Source organism: Helianthus annuus, chromosome 10, assembly GCF_002127325.2.
Source record: "Helianthus annuus cultivar XRQ/B chromosome 10, HanXRQr2.0-SUNRISE, whole genome shotgun sequence".
In the NCBI taxonomy this organism is placed as follows: Eukaryota; Viridiplantae; Streptophyta; class Magnoliopsida; order Asterales; family Asteraceae; genus Helianthus; species Helianthus annuus.
This window is the reverse complement of record NC_035442.2, coordinates 163,120,520-163,143,929: the sequence shown is the minus strand read 5'-3', so window position 1 is coordinate 163,143,929 and position 23,410 is coordinate 163,120,520. Positions and strand designations below refer to the sequence as shown.

Here is a 23,410-nt window from a genome sequence, read left to right as displayed (position 1 = left end):
GCATGAGAAAGGGGCCGATTATCCGACTTAGATCCATCTTCCTTGTATCTAAATCGATTCTTCGTATTGATTGAGTCACAAAATGAGTTACAACTAGAGGTGTTCATCGAATCGAATATTGAATTTTCGAATTATTCTAATCGAATTACTCGAATAATTTTTATTTCCTTTGAATTCAAATTTGATTAAAACCTACCGAATTCGAATTCTTATTCGAATAAAAAACCCAATTCGTAATCGAATTCGAATAAATTGATTTGATTCGGATTCTTTTAAAACATCTGAAAACTATCAAAATGAAACGTACATTTTAAAGCAGCCATAAAGCACAATATCACATTAAAAAGTTCCAAATAAAGTACCATAAGTTTAAAATTCAAAACAAGAAGTCAGGAATAACCACTTCACATTACAAGTTAATATTTTTAGGATTAGAAATCTATTGACAATTTTGTTACACAGGTTTTTGTTATGGGTCATGTTGTGGGTTTGGTAATGGGTAATTTTAATACTTGGAAAAAATTTTGAAAAACATTTATAGTATAGCCCAATAAAAGTTATATATGTATTATATATAATAATAATAATAATAATAATAATAATAATAATAATAAATCAAAATGTATAATTTTATTTCGAATCGAATCAAATTTGAAATTATAAACTCATATTCGATTCGTATTCGATTTACTTAACTCGAATTGAATCGAATTCAAATTCTTATAATCGAAACGAATTCTTGATAATTGAATCGAATTTAATCATAATTCGAAATCTTCGAATTCGGGACGAATTTTGAACACCCCTAGTTACAGCCACATATAGATCTCTTTAGAGGGCCTGCGCGGAGGGGGGATGCTCCGAGGGGACTCTGATGCAAAAGTTAGTATAATCTCAATGATACAAATGTGTATATATGTATTTTGAGTGTGAAAGGAGGCAGCACTTCTATTTATAGAGAATGATTACTAAAACCCTAGTGGGCCAAGCCCATTTTGGCTGAGTTGGGCTTCACAAAATTTGGATTAAACCATTGGACCAAGCCTAACTAAAGGGTAATCTCAACACACAATATTCCATTCAACTTTAATCTAGACCAACAACTTATAAAACAAAATCCGAGAGAAGTTTTTATTTCAATTTTTGCCAACGAGGATTTCTACTTAGAAGTTTAGTAAACCCAAATGCAAAAGAAGGCAAGATAAACCAACAAATGAAACCCCATAAAATTTAACATTCAAGACACAAGAATTGTGTAATCATTGGGATCGATTTTTGCTTTTTCAAAATCGGAAAAATGACCTGCATAAATCAATATTTATCGAACAAGAGTTGTTCATCGACTCATCAGTGTTGCGTCTTTCCTTTTTCGGTGTCTGTACTCAACAAATGGGTCAAAGTCAAACCGTTAAAAGTGAGGTTTAACAAATGGGTCAAAGTCAAACTGTTAAAAGTGAGGTTTAATTATGTACACCAACTGCTCGATGAAATGCTTCAACCAAACTGATTTTTTATTAGCTTTGAAAATACGTGTAGTTAAGCAATGTTATGTGTAAGTTTGTTTTCTATTTAGTTTATTTGTTAATTTATTTATTTATAAACATGTTTTTTTATCGTTATGTTAAGCCACATATATAAGAATCTCTATCGTTGTGATTTTGGCTTTAAAGAAAGACTTGAATATAAGATACTAGTAACTAAATATAACAAGAACTTAATTTCACATTTGATTTAGTTGATAGTTTGATACTAGCAAATTAAGACAGATAACAAATTTGAAAATCATGGAGAATCCGAATAAATGATTATTTATGTATCGAATTCATAGATATCACATCTAAACAAGACTTCTTTATTCGGATAGCAAACTATTCAGCAATACATTTCCTCAAAAGTTTTAAGGGCTGTTGGTAAGAGTAAAGTTGAAGTTTGCACAAGAAGTCTGCTTACGTAGCAACGATGAACTGAACCCAAGAGTCGAATTCTCTAGATCAAATTCTAGAAAGTTGTCCTCAAACTGAAACGTCCCTATCACGATTGCAGGCTCACTCGTTGCACCACCGTCAACAAATGCCAAACACGCCACCTCGCTTGTTACTTGCTTAATGGAATTAGTTGAGGATACAGTCCACTTTTTCCCATCCGGGAGGCTGAAATCGATATCAGGAACTTTTAAACCAGTGGTGGAGGTGCTGTAACAAAGGCCGAAGGGCGCGACTGGCTTTGCAGGACGTAATCGTTTTGTAACCATTGAAAACCTCCTAACCACACCATTATAAATGTCGGTTCGAAGAGTGGTGTAAGGATCTATTGTACTAAGCCTAGTACTAGCATCCGTGGGAACGTTGATAGATCTCTTTTTAATTACAATGCTATTGACACTAATAAAGTATCCGAAAGAATCCGGATGCTTTACTAACGGTGTATACGAAAGGTAGCTCCTAACATCGACATTCGATTGTGGAAAAAGGTAATAAGGACCGGTTCCATAAAATAGGACCCCAGGGGCCGGCTTGCTTGGAAGACATAGAGCAAAAGTTTTTTTAAGAGGTTGATATAAGTAAGCTGGGAAGGCGTAAGGCGAGGTAGAAAACGCCATGACACCAGAAACATTTGCAGGAAATGATGCAAATGTCGAAGAAGGTGCACATGCCGCATTAGGGTATGCACCGTATAAACCATTGAAAACATTTCTGCCGTCACTTGTGTTCACTGTGAAATCGTCGTAGTTGAGGAGGGCTTGGCTACATGAACCAGTCACGGGGTTAACCACGTTGACCGGACATGTACAGAATCCCCAACCAGGTAACGTGGAACTATTGGTTTCTGGAGCGCAAGAAGGATTCTTATAACCGTAAGAAGCACGAACATCTGTGCATTGATACTCTTCGCAAGAAACAGGAGATGTGCAAAGCGTGTTGGGGGGGCAACTGCCTGGATATATGTTCCATTGCACGATACAGTCGTGCCATATGAAGGGAGCGTCGATGTCGATAAGGAAGTTTGCATGCAAGTATTGCATGTTTACATAGGCTGTCATGATCTGAACACTATAGAGAGGCTTAGCGGCGTCGGTATGTTTGTTAACCGGAACTACTACAGATGTGTATGGCGGCACATACGCAGCCATAGCCTCATGTTCATGAGAGACGAAAGCTAGAACGATAACGACTAGTTGTATAAGCATGAACATTTTTGTGTGTTTGTATGTTCTGTATCTCAAGTGTAGTTAGCATCCAACATGCTTATATAGGTATCTCAAGCAAAAATATTTTCTTTTGTTAAATTGGTATTTCTTTTCTGGAACAAAGAAAATTATTTGGTTTCCAATTACGAAGATATGAAATTTATTTATTTATTCAAGCAAGATGTGGTCAACTTAAGGGGGGACACTTTACGTGTCCAAGTTTGGAGACATATATAACCATGAATTTATTAGAACAAGTAATCAATCCATGGAACATGACACAAACTTGCGGTGTAAGCTTTCAAACATGGCCATATGCACAAGTTGAATAAAAGGATTCAAGGTATCTGTCACTATTAAGAGTGTAAACGAACAAAACCACTCATAAACTATTCGAGATCTGTTCAGCAACTCGAATTGAGTCGTGCGTAAACGATCTCAAATTTATGATTAAGCTTAAAATGAAACTCATTTAATATACAAACGAGACTAAAGTAGTATATTATCTATATAAATATGATAATATGTATCTAATCTTATTATATACGCAGTGGCGGACCCATGAATTATTTTTTAGGGGTGTGAACGAAGGGTTCAACCAAAATTTTAAGGTGTACAGTTCGAAATTTTACCACGAAAATACATTAATTTTTTTTTTAGGGGGGCCCGCCCACCCTTGGGTCCGCCCTTGTATATACGTATATATGAAATAGATATTATCATTAAGCTAGTATGAAAATGAATTATATTAAAATAATTGTATACATAATAATAATAATAACAATGTAATACTATTTATGAACAAAAACGAGTCGAACTCTAGTCAAATTCAAGATTGAAAAATTATAACAACTAAAATTCAAGCTTTAAACATAGAATTTATAATACGCCACCTTCATTCTTGCTAATTTAATAAGTTAAACTTGAGTGTACTTGAATATTATATTAAGTATTTTTGTTATAACTTACACAACCCTTAAAATTATGGATCTACGGTCCGTTGCTTCATGGACACTCTTGCTCTCGCTTTTTGACCGTTGAAATAGTCAAGTTGACTAATTCTTTGAGCACATGCCGAGACTAACCATGGGCACAGACAACAACCTCATAAAAACGTTTTACTTGAGATATTTATAGCATGGTAACACCATATAACCCTCTTTGATTATGGGGGTACTATTATATTATATCACCAAGGTGCAGGGGCGGACCCAGGTTGTCCCTAAGGGGGGCGGGCGCACCCCATGATTTTTTTTCGGTTAGTATATATGCGTGATGCGCCCCTTATAAAATATTAACACCGCACCCCTTGAAATATTAACGCCGCACCCCATGACCGAAGAAGAAAGAGGAGAACAAAGAAAAAGTTTTCCGGTGAACAGAAAGAAGTTACAGGAATCATGGAGGAGCTCCAGAAATCGGAATTGAAAAAGGGAGACATAGAGAAGAAGATGGTCTTTGAAATGCAATTCAATGCATAATGCAGTAGTTAGTTGCAGTACATTGCCAATGGGCTAGTGGTGGAGTGGTAAGGGAGAGACCTTGTGTTCCAAGTGACTCAAGTTCAATTCCTGCCCCTAGCATTTAGTTTCTGCGGCACCTGGTGATGATGGGAGACTAGGCGAGTAGGCGGCGATCGCTAGTTCGATCCTTGAACTGAGCGGGTTTTACCTCACCGCACTGTCGTGCCTTCAGGCGAGTGTTCACGGGCTTCGGCCCTAGGTGGGGGTTTTCCCCGGTTCGGAAGGCGGGTGTATCCCGATGTGGTGAATTTCGCCAGTAACCCATTTGGAGGATTCGTTGGCCGTTCAAAAAAAAAAAAAAAGTTGCAGTACATTTGTTTTGTGGTTAATAAAGTTCCTTGTGCTATTAAAAAAAGTTAGTTGAAGTACATCGAAACTTGAGTTAGTAATTTCCAATCTAGAGGCACAATTTAAACAAGCATGAGAAAATCATTATTATTATTTTACTTTTCATATTATTATTCATTAATTTTTACTATGTAAATACTATGAATTATATTACTGATCTTTTATATTAAATACACGTAGTTTATAATTTACAATTTACACTATTTTCATATCTTCTTTAAAATTAAATACATGCAGTTTTAAATTTGAACCATTTGTACCACGCATAAAAACTAATGATTTTCGTAACGATATTAAAATAGAGATGTTATAATGGTTACATTTCAAAGAACGTAAACCCGTACACTATGTTCCCGAGTCATTTAACAGGGGGAGGTGAGGTGAGGGGAGGGGAAGGAAAACTTTCTCTCCTAATCTCTCCAATTTGGGAGGATGAATATATGGTCATATTTGGTCATATTTTCTACTCTTTTCCCTCCCCCTGTTAAATGAAACTCAGGAACATGGTTTTTCATATTTTCATCTCTTTTCCCTCCCCCCCCCCCTATTAAATGAGTCTCGGGAACAGAGTGGTAACGATATTGTATTTTCTATTATGCAATTGAACAAAGATTAACGTACTTTTTCTTGATTATATAAAATTTAGTTTGATTATCTTTTTATACGATCCGAATCGGTCCGATCTGACCCGAACCGGACCGAAAAAATTTATTATATAACAATAAATAAAGGACCTCTGAAAATTTCCGCACCCCATGAAAAAATTTTCTGGGTCCGCCACTGCCAAGGTGTGTAGTGGTAACACCAAAAAATATCATATATATAATCATTAGTTTAAGTTCTTGTGTGTTACACGGGTTGTATGAAGAAAATACTTCTTATAATTGAAATTACATTTAATGATCTTGAAGGACGACGGTCATGGGCCATGCAATATCACAAGTCCACATAAGATATGCGCCTGTCAAGTTAGTTTTTGACGAAAACGTCCTTACGAAACTGCTTGATACACATTTCCGGCTTTGGTATGATATTGTGGAAGATCTACCCTACCTTAAGAAACTAAGACTCGGAATAGTTTATTTATGTTTATATCTATAGGATAAGGATCTGTTAGGAACCACCCTTTTATTGCGAGAACCAGTATGAACACATGGCATTTTTGTAATTATCTTATGTTTATACCAAAACATGCGTTCTTTTTTTTCCTTATGTCACTGTTATCTCCATTCTAGGGTTTCAGAGGTTCACCAGTTCATGGTCTTCACACTCGTCTGAGATGCATTCATGGCGGTTTCACGGCGGCGAAGAGCCATGTACGGTGGTTTTCACGGCATATAGATAGTCGGAGTTCACGTATTTCATGGCGATTGCAGTTTACACGATGTTTACAGCGACATATTGTGTCTCCTGATTCATCACTTGTATATCCTCGTATATCTGATGATCCTCTTCATTCATTGTCTGAATATCATCCTCATACAACGATGACCCTCTTCATTCATTGTCTGAATATCATCCTCATACAACATCTGATGCCGACTTTGGTGGTCCATCTGCTGTCAATCCTGTTGATAGTCACAGATTTATGTCTAAAACTGTTGTAAGTCAACATACCATTCATGGCTTTGAAATTCAGACTCCTGAATCTATGTCTACATCAGACAATGTTGTCTTATAATCAATGTATCTGATCGTTCATTATCTTCACTACTTCGACTGGTACAGGACCTACAAATACAGAACATCAAGAGTTGCAATTCATTCGATTTGTGATTAAAGGTATTATGTTGACTGCAAATTATGTATATACTTTGTAAATGATATTATATTAAATGATATGCACATGTGCATTATACTTACTGTAAATGATGTCATATTAAATTATATGCACATGTGCATTATGTTGATTGTAAATGATATTGTATTAAATTATATGCACATGTGCATTATGTTGAAAATTAGACTATATCGTTGATGTATGGATTCTGAACAAGTGCCTTATGGATAAATATCCAATTATGTACAGAATCACGGCAAACAAAGTGTGACAACTCGACTCTCTAAGGCCTTTACTTGACACGTTACTTGTTTCACACCGATGTTCTCCTATTGTAATTGTTTACTTTGTATTGTGCATATCTGATTCGTGATCGTTACACTTATTTTCTATTTAATTGAAGAGTGTTAGAGGCATTTAAATTATTTAAGCACGTTAACCTGACCACGGAACCCACTCAACGAAACCGGTGTTTCGCCGAGTATGGGCTTCGGCCCAATGATGTTTTGTTTCGCCGGCCCAACTTTTGTCACATTATGAATCCTCTAGTCATTTGCGTAAACAAAGAAACCCTACCCCCTTCCTTGAATCACGACGGCAGTGGACTCCCCATTATCGAGACATCATCCAATTCGAGCCAGTTCTTTGGTTAGTAGATTCATCTTTATGATTAATTCTAAGTTGTTGGACTTGTCTATGCATGACTCTGATTAATAAAAGTATGTATATGTATTCTCTGTAAAACGTGGTTTGATGTTATTAACTAGGTGGATGATTAGAATGCTAAACGACTGATGTAGATCTATCAAATGTAATCGACTATGAATGATGATCTGGTTGTGATGTCTTGTCTGTGATCTGTTGAGTATTGGAAACCATAATTGTATGTTACGTAAACTAGGGTCTTGGTTGCATGATGTTTGATAAGTGAGAACTGAATGATTGATTGAGGAATTTGACGTAACTGCTGATCATAATTAGGGTTCTGGTGTGGGTACGGTCATCTATTATGCGACGAAACTGATGTTGGCAAAACCCTTGTGACGGCTAAACGCTCAGGTCGACGAAACATAGAGTTTCGTCGACATGGATGATGATGAAGCCTGGGTGTTTTGTCGATAAAGCTGACACATGGAGCAGTGGACTAAGTTAATTTTGTTGTTGATTATGCATGATAATGAAGTTATGTTATTGGCTGTGATGATTATTTGTGTGTATAATTGCATGTGTTGTCAGTAGGTAAGTGTATGGCAATGAATGTGCATGATAATTTGATGAGCGTGCATAATAATATATTCATGATGCTGACTTCGTTAATGATGACCATCGATGAAACAGTTAGTTGTGATTGGCACGCTTAACATATTCAAAATTGTGTAAATGCTTTTGGCGGTCAATAAGAGTAGACTCCACTAATTAGGCAACAGAAGCCATGTGACCTCCTACACAATCCATGTGATTAAGTTGGGAGGCCCAATGAAACCTTACCACTAATTTGATGTTGTCGGTTATTCTTAGTAAAGATATTCTATATTCACAAGAATTAATTGTCATATGCTTTGTTAGTAGTTCACATTACATAGTATGACTACCTGATGCTAATCACTTGAATGTTGAATGTTAACAAATCATACATATGGGTTTGAATGTACATGAGTAGACTAATTGTTATGTGTCATTCAGTGATTGTTACATACACACACACTATGATTATGATCCATACGAAAACCTTACGAATGTAAACTAATATCGCATACGTGAATACCATAGGCTGTGATTGTTTAAGTGTGAGCAAGTAGCAAATCATACCGAGCACACCAAGGTGAGTTCAATGCATTTTCTCAAGCATGCGTCCCGGTGGTTTGGGACAACTGGTAAACATTTGGAAGGGAAACTTTGGGTAAACAACTTAATCGGTTTTGGGTATTGAACATGGAATCTATCATCGGATTGCCTGGAGGGCAATGGGGGTAATTAGTTGATAGCGCTATTAGGTGGGAAACCTCACACCGGGCCGTATGGACGGGGGTGAACTAATTATCTGGGTTTTCACTATGGTTGTTAAGAGGCACACTCCTCGGTTACGTAAGGGCGTTTTCCCTAGGGTAACTAGCGTGAACAACATAGTGGGTTGCTAAGAGGCACACTCCTCGGTTACGTAAGGGCGCACTCCCTAGGGTAACTAGCATGAGCAACATCGTAACGCAACATTGAATCGCATTAACATACATCTAGTAACAAAACACGTTAACAAAACCTTGAACTCACCAGCGTAGTCTGACACACTTGTTTGCATGCTTGTAGGTCGTTAACCCTGGAACATGGACTTGCTATCTGGGAGTGCTGGAGTGGTCATGGATCGAGGCTTTCGGAGTTTCTTATATTGATACATTGGTTTAAGTGTTATTACGAAACATTTGCTAAATAAGTTATTGCATGCTTCCGCTACACAACTTTTGAGAATTGATATCATGTTGACATCTGATTTTAGTAATTAATGTCATGACTTATTTAAATATTTATCATTGGTTCAATGTGATTAGTGGCTCGAACTCTGATGCGTAACACGCCTCGCGGTGTTTCCGCAGGTGGAATTTTGGGGGTGTTACAGTTTGGTATCAGAGCCACTGGTTATAGTGAACTTGGTTTTAAAACGTTTTTATAAAGCCATACGATAACCGAACAGTTTTGACAACAAAGAATACGACCATGACACTCAGCTCCAGATTGCAAGGTTCGTCTCTCGTATACTCATTGTACTACGTAACTAGTGGACACTTACATATGATATTGCATGCTGGTGCACGTTAAACACGATAGTATGAACTTACGTATCCCTTGCACGTGTTATATGACTGATAGGGTGGTAATTCCCTAAACATTCGTGACTTATGTTATGTGATGCTCTTTGTTTGCTATTCGAGTTGGGGGAATCATTCGACATGAGTTAGGAGGAGTTGAGATGAGCATGCAAATCACAATATTATTGTGGGTGCACACATAATAATAATGTGGGGTGCATGCGAGTCCCAGTGAGGCTTAACAAGTGAAGAAGGGGTTCCGCTCTGTTAATTGATCAGTGTGAAACGTAAGGAACTAATAGGAATCATAACAGTGATCGTCTCCTACTCGAATGTGACCTTCTCACCTCTCTTTGAATCCTTTTGAATCTCGATACTATCGAGTATTACTTGAACGCCCCTTTGAACGCCTAGCGAACTGTGCAGAATGCTAGGTACTTGTACGAACGTCCCTGAGTGGACGATGCAGCGTTAATGATTGGTTTATACCCCTTTTCTTTTCCCCTCACTCCTCTTTGTTGTTGGAACTCAATATACTCACGTCTCAGACCCTGAAGGGCGATCACACCTGCAACACTCTGGAAACATAACGTGTTTTACTCAGTCAACTTGTAAGAACGATGGGCATAAGGGTAAATTTAGTACTCTACCGACTTCAGCATTTGAACGACCCCAATTATTGACAATGAACATCAACGATTTGACTCCAAACGAATCCTTAACTCTAGTCAGCGACTTATGGGAGCCGACTTTTATGAATCAATCGAGACATAAACGATGACAATCGACCAGGATGCGGACTGTGTAACTTCCAACACAACGAGTAGCACCTTGGAACTTAGCACGAAATATGAAGAGATGAACATCGTTGGTGAAGGATCGTAGAGTTCTATTTCAAGCAACAACATTAGAGGCAACAGTTATCGTGACATCAAGGTACTTGTAATAGTAGCTTACAGTATGGAAATGAAGGTGCCTACGGCATGTAATGGCAGTTGATAATTCAAGACGACAACAACCAAGGGAGCGATGACAGTATGGTAGAAACCCGCGTGATCGTAACAATAACACCGGCGGAGGTGCTCGCGGAAGGACATTTAGGGTTGAAGTGGACGACAACAAGACGATAGCAACATAGTAGTTTGAAGGGGTGGCAGATCGCTTCACCTTAATTCCGTTTAACCCTGATGCTTCTCGAAACCAAACCTGTTATGAAACCGGCTGATGGCAAGTTAGCTGAAACTGCATATGTTAGTTGGGATACAAACTCGACATTGCGGGGGACAGACATTTGACACCGGTCTTACCTCTACTATCCTTGGTAGTTACGACGCAGTAGTTAGTGTTGGTGGGTTGTCAGGATATATCGCCCGGACGTACCCTGTGAGAAGAAATTTAGCGTCACTATATGCTCTAAAGTACCAGAGTGGTGAAAAGATTAGCATCATGTCAGTAATGACAGCCTCGAAAGCGCCTATGGAAGGAGGACCTCACTGTATTAGCAACTATCTCTAATGATCAGACTAAGTAAGATAGGATCAAGGACCCACCAATTGTTGTGACTCATCTCAAAGTGCAATTCGAGGAACTTTCAGGTCTACTACCACAACTATTAGTCAGAAACTCAGTGATCTCACGGTTAGAGGGGGCTCCGAATACTCATACTCTTACCGTCTTACACCAGGAGGGTTGCAAGAACTGTATAATCTACTACGAGAATTGTTGCACAAGAGTTTCGTTGGACCTAATTCTCACTTTGGGAAACCCCAGTTATATCCGTGAAGATAAGCCTTTTGTGTGTACGTACCAATTATCGAGCACCCATCGAGACGACAGTTGAGAACCGTTTGCCGTGGCCATGTATCGAAAACCGGCCGACTAGTTACAAGAGACGAGCTTTCATTCGAGGATTAAATTATGAGCGCATTATTATCAGATGGAAATCCAAGGGAAGAAAGTTCTTAAAGAAGCTTACCAGACGCAATTCGGCCATACAACTTTGTACTCCAAGACCTTTAGAGTGATCATCACACCAGCAGCCTCATAGATCATGTGAACCGACCGTGCTATTGGGTGACATTTTGAACCCTTTTCGGGGAGAAAGAACAACATGGACAACTTTTTATCCTATTTGGGAGGTCCTGATGGAGGAGCCACATCACGCGAAGTCTTGATAAATGTAACTTCTGAATTCGAGAGGTACCTTTTGAGTAATGTAATCAACAAAGTGGGAATGCACGTGAATCTCGCTAAGACCCGTTTTCCTTGGAAACCGATCGACACTAAAAGTCCTTCGAGGATACAACGATTTCTTGGTTCCGTTTGATTTATCACAGTAATTTCGAAGGTCGCATAGCTTAGATCCCTTTAGCACAGCGGGGTGCCGTGTTCGCGAGAGACAGAACATGAGGACGTCTCTTCAGCTTTCGAATCCTAATTCAGTAAGGTACTGAGCCTCATTTTTACCCAAGGGCATGGGTAATACAGTGGTATATCATTATGTTTTGAATCAGAGTCCCAGTTACACGTCGACGCAACACGAGAGAGTGACGACTCATGTAATAGAGTTACAAAGAAGACCTGCGTGACACACAACCGGAGTTAGAAACCGTGGTCTTTGGAGTTACTGGGAGGCATTACTTGGACGGTACCAAATGCGTTACTTAGACCGATCACAAGGGCCTCCCGTGTACACTTGTTTCGAAAGAGCGAAATCAGTAAATGGCATCGTTGGATGGAACTTCTGGGAGGATTACGACTGTGGAACTTGAACATGTATGAACTTTGCAGCTCGCCATCGACTCTAACTCACCTGACCCAACTCGTTCCGTACAACCTAGAGAATTAACAGGGGGAAGTTGTGTTTCAAGTTGACTCCATGCGGGGCATGGAGGAGCAACTTTGGCAAAACGAACGATATTCATTAACTCATAGAACGGCTGTAAATCTCATTTCACAGCAACGGTAGGGAAGTTGTGTTTAGCAAAACACACCGGCTTCGAAATTCTATTCAACTGGGTTTTGAAGAAAAATGTTTGAACATGTAAATCTTGTATTAATGATGGGGCATGAAAACTCGCCTAACAATGTATGGGTATGACTTTTGACTTTGGGGAAAAGTCAAGACAAGTATAAGAAACCGGCAACACCGATATGGAAGATGGGAGCAGACTACTATGAATTCTGCCACTAGTCTATTTACAACTCGAAATGGAAACACCAACATTAACAATCGTTGATCGCTGCATGTGACCAGCACACCTCCTTGCAGTCAAGGGAACTGATGAGTCTTCTCAGCTTGTGAATATTTCTCTAGAAGAGAGGGATTATAGGCATGAGGTGCCAACTCCTATTACCTATTGGAATATACCTAATTTAAGGCGGGCATGGCACACACCTTTAGTTCACGTCTTGACATGAGCATTGCTTATTACTGTAGGACAATCGAGCAAAGTGACGAACCATCTGAACACACGAAGGCATGTTGTGAGCATGTGCATGACTGACTTTAGTAAACGTTTGGGAAGGACACTTATCTTTGGGGAGAAGCTCTAATGCAGCTGCACCATGATAGTATGCATACAGCCCAGGCTGAGGCATAACCTGGACAGTAACTCTAATCTCCTTGTTGGACTAATGTGGTTGACAACGTAATCGCAGGTCCAGGACTTGAGCCCAAAACTCTTGAACATTGCTTAGATCGGAAAGTGTTCAATGGCAACGCCTGGGTACTAGGAAAGCTGATAAGCTTCAGAAACATCGGGAAATTGTTATAAGCGAACAGGTCATAATCGGAAGTACCACCTTGGGATGGCAAGCTTAGTTTACGACGCGTGAGACATTCGGATTACTGGAACGAACGGTGACTTGGCTCACAAACTCAGGCTAATTGATGATACGAGATAACTATCGTAATGGTATGTATGCCCTAGGTTTAAGGCAGTGGTTGCCCGATGAAACCCTGGTGATACCCTTACCGGAATCTGAGGTCATCAGATCAGTTGTATATATCAGGGAATCTATCGAAAGCATGGGCTAAGAAGTCAAGGTTCGCTAGCATGAGTCATATGACAATCGTGAGGGCTTGTTAAACTTCAATACGTGGACTGAAGTTCACATAGGAACGGAAGGATATGTTAAAACTTCAATGTTCTCAATTGTTCAATGGATTGAACCAAATCTTGTTATCACTGGTGAATTTCGGGACGAAATTCCTCTCAAGTTGGGGATGATGTGACACCCGACTGATTTCACGATTTTGTTTCTACAATGTGGTTTACGTAATGTCCGCGTAGTTATATGGATGATGGGTTATTGTGTGTAATGCTTGATTATTATGTGTGTGGTGTTGCATATAGTTTAATTTGAGTTCTATCGTTTCACTTCTCTGTATTGCTTGTCAAATTTAGGGACGAAATTTCTTTCAAGTTGGGGATGATGTGACAACTCGACTCTCTAAGGCCTTTACTTGACACGTTACTTGTTTCACACCGATGTTCTCCTATTGTAATTGTTTACTTTGTATTGTGCATATCTGATTCGTGATCGTTACACTTATTTTCTATTTAATTGAAGAGTGTTAGAGGCATTTAAATTTATTTAAGCACGTTAACCTGACCACGGAACCCACTCAACGAAACCGGTGTTTCGCCGAGTATGGGCTTCGGCCCAATGATGTTTTGTTTCGCCGGCCCAACTTTTGTCACATTATGAATCCTTTAGTCAGTTGCGTAAACAAAGAAACCCTACCCCCTTCCTTGAATCACGACGGCAGTGGACTCCCCATTATCGAGACATCATCCAATTCGAGCCAGTTCTTTGGTTAGTAGATTCATCTTTATGATTAATTCTAAGTTGTTGGACTTGTCTATGCATGACTCTGATTAATAAAAGTATGTATATGTATTCTCTGTAAAACGTGGTTTGATGTTATTAACTAGGTGGATGATTAGAATGCTAAACGACTGATGTAGATCTATCAAATGTAATCGACTATGAATGATGATCTGGTTGTGATGTCTTGTCTGTGATCTGTTGAGTATTGGAAACCATAATTGTATGTTACGTAAACTAGGGTCTTGGTTGCATGATGTTTGATAAGTGGGAACTGAATGATTGATTGAGGAATTTGACGTAACTGCTGATCATAATTAGGGTTCTGGTGTGGGTACGGTCATCTATTATGCGACGAAACTGATGTTGGCAAAACCCTTGTGACGGCTAAACGCTCAGGTCGACGAAACATAGAGTTTCGTCGACATGGATGATGATGAAGCCTGGGTGTTTCGTCGATAAAGCTGACACATGGAGCAGTGGACTAAGTTAATTTTGTTGTTGATTATGCATGATAATGAAGTTATGTTATTGGCTGTGATGATTATTTGTGTGTATAATTGCATGTGTTGTCAGTAGGTAAGTGTATGGCAATGAATGTGCATGATAATTTGATGAGCGTGCATAATAATATATTCATGATGCTGACTTCGTTAATGATGACCATCGATGAAACAGTTAGTTGTGATTGACACGCTTTACATATTCAAAATTGTGTAAATGCTTTTGGCGGTCAATAAGAGTAGACTCCACTAATTAGGCAACAGAAGCCATGTGACCTCCTACACAATCCATGTGATTAAGTTGGGAGGCCCAATGAAACCTTACCACTAATTTGATGTTGTCGGTTATTCTTAGTAAAGATATTCTATATTCACAAGAATTAATTGTCATATGCTTTGTTAGTAGTTCACATTACATAGTATGACTACCTGATGCTAATCACTTGAATGTTGAATGTTAACAAATCATACATATGGGTTTGAATGTACATGAGTAGACTAATTGTTATGTGTCATTCAGTGATTGTTACATACACACACACTATGATTATGATCCATACGAAAACCTTACGAATGTAAACTAATATCGCATACGTGAATACCATAGGCTGTGATTGTTTAAGTGTGAGCAAGTAGCAAATCATACCGAGCACACCAAGGTGAGTTCAATGCATTTTCTCAAGCATGCGTCCCGGTGGTTTGGGACAACTGGTAAACATTTGGAAGGGAAACTTTGGGTAAACAACTTAATCGGTTTTGGGTATTGAACATGGAATCAATCATCGGATTGCCTGGAGGGCAATGGGGGTAATTAGTTGATAGCGCTATTAGGTGGGAAACCTCACACCGGGCCGTAAGGACGGGGGTGAACTAATTATCTAGGTTTTCACTATGGTTGTTAAGAGGCACACTCCTCGGTTACGTAAGGGCGTTTTCCCTAGGGTAACTAGCTGAACAACATAGTGGGTTGCTAAGAGGCACACTCCTCGGTTACGTAAGGGCGCACTCCCTAGGGTAACTAGCATGAGCAACATCGTAACGCAACATTGAATCGCATTAACATACATCTAGTAACAAAACACGTTAACAAAACCTTGAACTCACCAGCGTAGTCTGACACACTTGTTTGCATGCTTGTAGGTCGTTAACCCTGGAACATGGACTTGCTATCTGGGAGTGCTGGAGTGGTCATGGATCGAGGTTTTCGGAGTATCTTATATTGATACATTGGTTTAAGTGTTATTACGAAACATTTGCTAAATAAGTTATTGCATGCTTCCGCTACACAACTTTTGAGAATTGATATCATGTTGACATCTGATTTTAGTAATTAATGTCATGACTTATTTAAATATTTATCATTGGTTCAATGTGATTAGTGGCTCGAACTCTGATGCGTAACACGCCTCGCGGTGTTTCCGCAGGTGGAATTTTGGGGGTGTTACACAAAGGGTCTTGGGTGGCGGACAACTACAAAAAAATAGGGGAGGTCACTGTGTGAGATTGGCAATGGAAGAACAAGCCGACAACCGGGGAGGCATGGGTGGAGTATATGCAGCTTTTGGCGCTGTTGAAAGACACCCGAATGAAGACGGGTCAATATTGGTTGGGTTGGCACTCGGAAAAATAAGTCGACTTTCAATGTTAAACCCGTTAGATAGAATTTGTGTGTCACAAGCGAGGACCCGTCGAGTGGCTTTGTAATGACCTGGAATGGTTGGGCTATACCTAAAGCCAATATGTTAGCATGGAAAGGCGTCGAAGGCAGGTTACCGACAAAGACGGAGCTGTAAAAAAAGGGAATTCATATCAGCAACACATTGTGCCTGGTTTGCGGATACGAGCAAGAAACTGTTGAACACATCCTCATTCCGTGTTTGATGTCGAAAACGCTATGGTGGATGGTCAGAGCATGGCTGGGAGTAAAAGATCTACATTCTTACTCAACAGTGGCAGATATTCTCTCTTTTTTCCTGGAAGCTGGATATTTATAAAAAGAAGTAAAAGGCAGTCAACTGCATAGTGATGGTTACATTATGGATCATATGGTTGAGTAGAAATGAGAAGGTATTCAAAGTCGTGCAGTGTTCAAATGCTAGAAGGCTGGAATAAGTCAATGAGTGTACTCTGTTGTGGATGAAAGTTATAGCCAAAATGGAGAATTTAGTGATTGAAGAGTGGTACACCAGTGGTGTGAATATAATAGAAAAATAGGAGTTTATATGTTTACTGTAAGTGTACTTCTCTAGTTTATGTCTAAAGTTATGGTTTGAATTTATGGCATCTTGTTATGTTAAAAAAATGTCATTATATATAAATTGATAATGTTCGTGTGCATTATGTTGACAATTACATTATGCACACATGCATTATATTGACAATTACATTATGTATACATTTGAAAAATATAGGATGATAAGGGTGATGCAGACGAGAGAAGATTTCAAAAACTGTTCCAGAGACATACGAGAGGCGTACGTCTATTTATCAGTGAACGTGATTCATACATTATACTACATACAATGAAACCCCAATTTGCCAACCTCAAAGACTTTTATTTCGGTTCTCGCAATAGTTGATAACAAGCTACAATCGTTCTTAGATGTTCAACCAGACGTCGTAAATCGACCAACCCAAATTTATGATTCTGTTTTTTTAGTTGTCATGATGTGGATTATCAAATTTACATTTTGATTATGTTTTTTAGTTGTTTTCATGTGCATTACCAAACTTAATGTATTAAAAGAAAGATGCACATGTGCATACATGTTTTTCTGTTTAACTTAACATGGTTATTTGATACGGAAAAAAAGATGCACACGCACAATATACGTGTTCTAATAATGCTCATGTGCACCCATGCATATTTTTAACAACATACCAGCACGCTTTGATACATATATACATAACTTTAATATACATAATACATCCTTTGATATACATAATACATCGACATATGATTACTAGTTTTGAATAATGCACATGTGGATCCATACATAATTTATCCTATACAACTACTGTCAACCAAATATACCCATACCACGTCAGTTAGCCACTTACTACTGCCCAAACAAAAAAAACACTACGTGTTTCATGTCCTCGAATCACTCACATATAACATCCATAACATCATATTGTCTGTTCCTTTTTCCGGTTGTTGAGCACACCCCAGCATTCCTATTGCTTCAACGCCTCTTCGTCTAACATCTGTTTAACTCTTTCATCTGTTAATCCATGTATTTTTTTCCATCGATGATCTACAATGAGCATGTGTATCAATATTAATTTATGATCAACATATCATCACTATATACATGTGCATAAACATTAAATATCTTAATAACCTATGTTGACAAACTATGCACATGTGCATATTAACATATTCAGTCAATCTATGCACATGTGCATAACTATATATCACACAGTTATACCTTATTAACATATTCCGAGATGAAATACACGTTCGCATAACTATATATCACACCAAAGAAACACCTAAATAAAACTAAATACCGATTACAGATCATTGATGCATAGGTGAGACTCCTATTCAAAGTCATATGCATCAACATTATCTACCATGTTAAACTATTATTGCAAACTATGCACACGTGCATATTAACCTATTATAACAATTTATGCACATGTGCATAACTATATAGATCACAAATTTAGTTTATTATCTTGTTATGTGTAATCATATTCTGTCAAGCTATGCACATGTGCATAACTATATATCAAACAATTATACCTAATCAACATGTTCTGTGTAAGCCTGTTCTGTCAGAAAATATGCACATGTGCATATCTATATAGATCACAACCTTATTATCCTGTTCTGTGTAAGCATATTCTGTCAAAATATGCACATGTGCATAGCTATAGCTATGCACATGTGCATTAACATGACATGACTTATCAACAGTTATAATTCAGTAAAAAAAAAAAAAAAAAAAAAAAACCCTAACACTTACCAAATCAAATTTCGTGTTGCCCATCATATCTAGCATTATTCACATAACATTATTCATCAAGAAAAACTACATGAACAAACACATAACTACCTCATTACATATAGTTCTATCACAACATTCGCCCCTGTTCACTCAAAAAATCATATATATAACACAATTTTCAATAATGCATATATGAAACAGATATGAAACGATTGCTTAAGTGTCATAATCACATAATAACATATCTGAATTGATGATTAAGAGTTGTATTGTCATATACGACTACAAAACAAAATGTATGAACTTACAAATTCACAGAACGGTGCAACAACGAATCGTGATTCCGTTAGACGACATATGTTCTTCAAATATCCTTATTTGTACAACAAACCTTGATGATTATGATCGTTTTGCCCTAATTTCAAATCGAAAACGAATGTGCGATCGATGATTATGTCCTTATTGCACTAATATCGAACATACGCTGAATTTTGATGACGAATTGCTGATATTGTGGAGTGACGAACTTGATTTTTTATGAATCGCTATGATGAATCGCAGATTGATGATGCTTGTGGGATTGTCGGACGTGATTGCTTGATAGATTGTGATTTATTTTTTGTTTGAAGTCCAGTAGAGTAGTATAGGATGCAGGGAGAGGAGTGACTAATTTACAAGTTGTATGTATTTACAAAATTGCCCCCTGTTCACATTGGTTCTCACGGTTCTCGCAATACGGGTGGTTCTCGCATGAACCCTACCCTATATATATATATATATATATATATATATATATATATATAGGGGAAGGTTCCTTTGAGAAGAAAATTTAATTGGGAAGAAAAAGAACAAAGGGTACAATTGTAAAAAAAATAAATATTTTTTCACTTCTCTTATTCATTATCATCTTTGACTAATTAATTAGTCATAAAAACTACCATCCTTCACACTAATGTTTTTTGACTACACACATCAAAAGTTACCCTACACTTTCGAAATTTACCCTACACATGTTGAAATTTATCCTACACAACCCGTAATTTATCATATACACAGTGTAATTTATTCTACACTCTATATTATTTTATTTTTATTTTTTTTGAAAAAATATATATTTTGAAGATAAGTTACAAATTTTAATGTAGTTAGCTATTAAAGAGGAATACAACTAATTAATGATCTATGTAGGTTTACCATATTAACCTTATACTAACATTAAATACTTATATTAAATGAAATAAAATAAAGCATTTTTATTGGTTGAAATTTCTTCTTTTTTCTTCTTACAAAAAGTTTTTTCTCATTTGAACTCTCCACTATATATATATATATATATATATATATATATATATAACAAACGACATATATTACATGTTAAGTAAAACAAAACAATAATATACTTACATAAAACAAAATAATATAGTTACGTCGAATTATTATTTTCAAATCAAGAAAGAAATTTTTTAGTTAAAATTAATGATAACCTTAATTTACTTTAAATAGCAAACCTATCTACAAAATATACATTTATTGCATAAACAAAATTCACTCAGAATTTTTAGAACATAATAAATGTAGCCAAAAGTAATGGAATTTAAAATTTTAATGTTAACAATATTTTTTGAATGTTAACAAACGTTGGCCACAATTATTTGAATGTTAACAAACATGTAATTGGATTTAAGGTTTGAAAGAAAAATATTGAAAGGAAACAGATTAGTAATTTAGGAAACTCGAATTTGATTGAGAGAATAGATGATACAAGATTGAATAGCAGGGGAGAGAAAAAGTGTTGAACACCTTTGTTTTCTTTACCACTCAAATTCAGTCAATGTCTCACAATACATTGACACGTGACAATTAGATGTTTAAGAGAAAGTCATCTGGCCTAAGATGGTTTTAATTTATTATAATTTATAGATTATAGATTACTCAATTATTAATTTTTATTATTTTTCAATTAATCTCTAAATTTATAAATTTTAAAAACAAATAACTTTTCATTAAATTAAAAAACATTACAATAACTAAAAAAAACATTATAATAAGAGTTAATTACATAGTTAGTCCCTGTGGTTTGCACAAAATAACATACCTAGGTACTAATAGTTTAAAATCACCTTCTAGGGTATTAACTTTTCATTTTGTAACGTTTGGAGGTATTAACTTCTAGGGTATTAACATAGTTAGTCCATGTGGTTTGCACAAAATAACATACTTAGGTAATAATAGTTTAACAAAAAATTAACATTAATACATCCAAACATTACAATTTAAAAAGTTAATACCTTAGAAGGTGATTTTAAACTATTAGTACCTAAGTTTGTTACTTTGTGCAAACCACAGCGACTAACTATGTAATTAACTCTTACAATAATTAAAAAAACAGTACAATAGAACTAAAAGACTATTTAAATATCAAATATTATATTTTTTTCGATGGTCGCCTTTCTTTGTAGAGCCAAGGCCAACGCCTTTCCGGTTAGGTGGTCGTACGACTTCGATGCGTTGAGACCCGAGGTCGTATATGTCTCGAAGGCTTTGGTTCATCTCCGTAAACGCTTCAGTCAAGTCGGATCCTCCTGACGATGACTCCGGCCTCCTCGATCTTGCACCGCTTCTCCTACCGGGCGGTCTTTGTAACTCTGGTCGCCGCCTTCTCACCCGTAAATAACGGATTTACATCGTCTAGGCCAACATTTCGAGCGTCGGACGTTGGCGTTTAGGTTCAACCGACTTGTTGGTTTTCAACTTTTTTGACGACCTTTTATTTGTCGTCCGACTTGAAGAAGCTCCTACCGTCGTCTCGACATTGGCCCATTAAGGACTATGACGAAGAATTTGCCAAACCTTCAAGTATGAAAAATTCCCTCGGGCCGCTTGATATTCTACTAAAGCTGACCGCATTATATCCTCGTCCCTCGAACCGCTTTTCCAACCATTTCGTTGATGTTGATAAATTGATTGAAAAGTTGTGCACTTGTTGTTAATATCGATCCATTTGTCCGATATTGAATCCGGTGGTCGGTAAGCGTCCCCCGTACCCATGGGACATAAAAAACATTCTCGAATTCTTCTCCAAAATAAATGTTTATTTTGATTGTTTGCTAAAAAAAATATACATAAAAATAAATACAATTGTTTACAAAACAAATTATATGTGTAATTTAAAATTTTACCTATTTCGGGATCCTCCGATACGTCGATCCAAGATCTAGCTAACGCGTACTCCTCTTCGTCATCCAAGGTTGCACGTTTTTTTTTATCGGGCCTCAGTTCTATCTTTCTTTTTGTGTTGTCCATTTGTTGCATTTGGTGTTGGTCGGTTGTGTCTCCTCTATTTACGGTTGAGTCTCCGTTTGTGTCTCCTGGACGAAGTCGGGCTCACTTTGTGTCGAGCTGAATGGTTGTGAAGCATTAGTGAAACCTCTGATGTTTTGGTTCTGGTTCCAACCGTATAGGTTTGGGTCCCATGAAAAGGGTTGGTTCAATAGGTTCATGAAGTCGGTTTGGTTTTCATTGTACTCGACAAACCCGGTTCCATAGGCGGTTGGTCGATTGGGAACTAGAGCAACGAGTAGGTTAGGAGCGTTCGGTTGATTCGGGTTGCCGCTAGAACGAGGAGGAACAAAACCATGGTCGTATGGATACATGGTAGAAGTAAGAAAGTGGTATAAAAATCTATAGTTTTTTTATTAAATATAGAGAAGGAGAATGGTTGTAGAAGGTGTAGGTTTTAAAAATTGGTGAGATTGGGATGTATTTATATTGTTTATTTTGGTATAAGAAAAATAAAGAAAGCTACCGTTTGAAAATGGTCAAAACACAAATCAAGAAAAATGGCCTGTTATAATTTTCACGTGCATCGATCTAAAGCATATCTTATTTAGAATAGAGCAAATTACAAAAAATCGTCCTTTATGTTGACACTAAATTGCAAACCGTATCCTTTATCTTCAAAAAGTACGAAAAAGGTACTCGATGTTTGCAAGCCATTGCACATTACGTCTTTTAACCCTAACTCAGTTAAATTTTTTTGTTTTAGTTAACAAAAGGGTATTTTAGTCTTTTTACATATTTATTAAAACACATTTTAATTATTAAAACAAAGTACCATGTCATATACATAGACTTCTTTCTCTCTCTAACATAGTATTTCTTAGGGGAGGCGGGGTGGGGGAAAAAACTTCCCGTTATAGTTTCTTCCACGCGAACAACAAATGCCCACCGCCACCTAAATCTTTCACGAGTGATAAAGTTTGTGCGTGATAAACTTCACGCGTTATGGGGGTGTGAGTGATAAATGGATGTGAGGGGGTGTGAGGGTTTATTGTTGGGTGTTGTGAGTGATGACCATTGCCACTAAAAAAGGTTGTGAGTGATGAAAAATGGTTGATGAGATGGCATAACTTGATTGGGTGTTGTGAGTGATGAGTGAGTGATAAGTGATGACCACCCCCACCCCCTTATTTCTGTATA

At 37.4% G+C, this 23,410-nt stretch overlaps 1 protein-coding gene across 1 annotated transcript; it reads right to left on the bottom strand.

Annotated features, from left to right (window-relative positions):
• Nucleotides 1-1,704: 1,704 nt before the first annotated feature.
• On the bottom strand, nt 1,705-3,281 carry LOC110886310 (chitinase CLP). The gene has a single exon (XM_022134096.2). It carries the CDS (start codon nt 3,191-3,193, stop codon nt 1,898-1,900), a length of 1,296 nt encoding a protein of 431 aa, XP_021989788.1. The 5' UTR covers nt 3,194-3,281; the 3' UTR covers nt 1,705-1,897.
• Between the last annotated feature and the right edge of the window lie 20,129 nt (nt 3,282-23,410).

Bases quoted from the DNA above. Each gene is read 5' to 3' on its own strand.
- LOC110886310 (XM_022134096.2), bottom strand. From the start codon at position 3,193: ATGTTCATGCTTATACAACTAGTCGTTATCGTTCTAGCTTTCGTCTCT.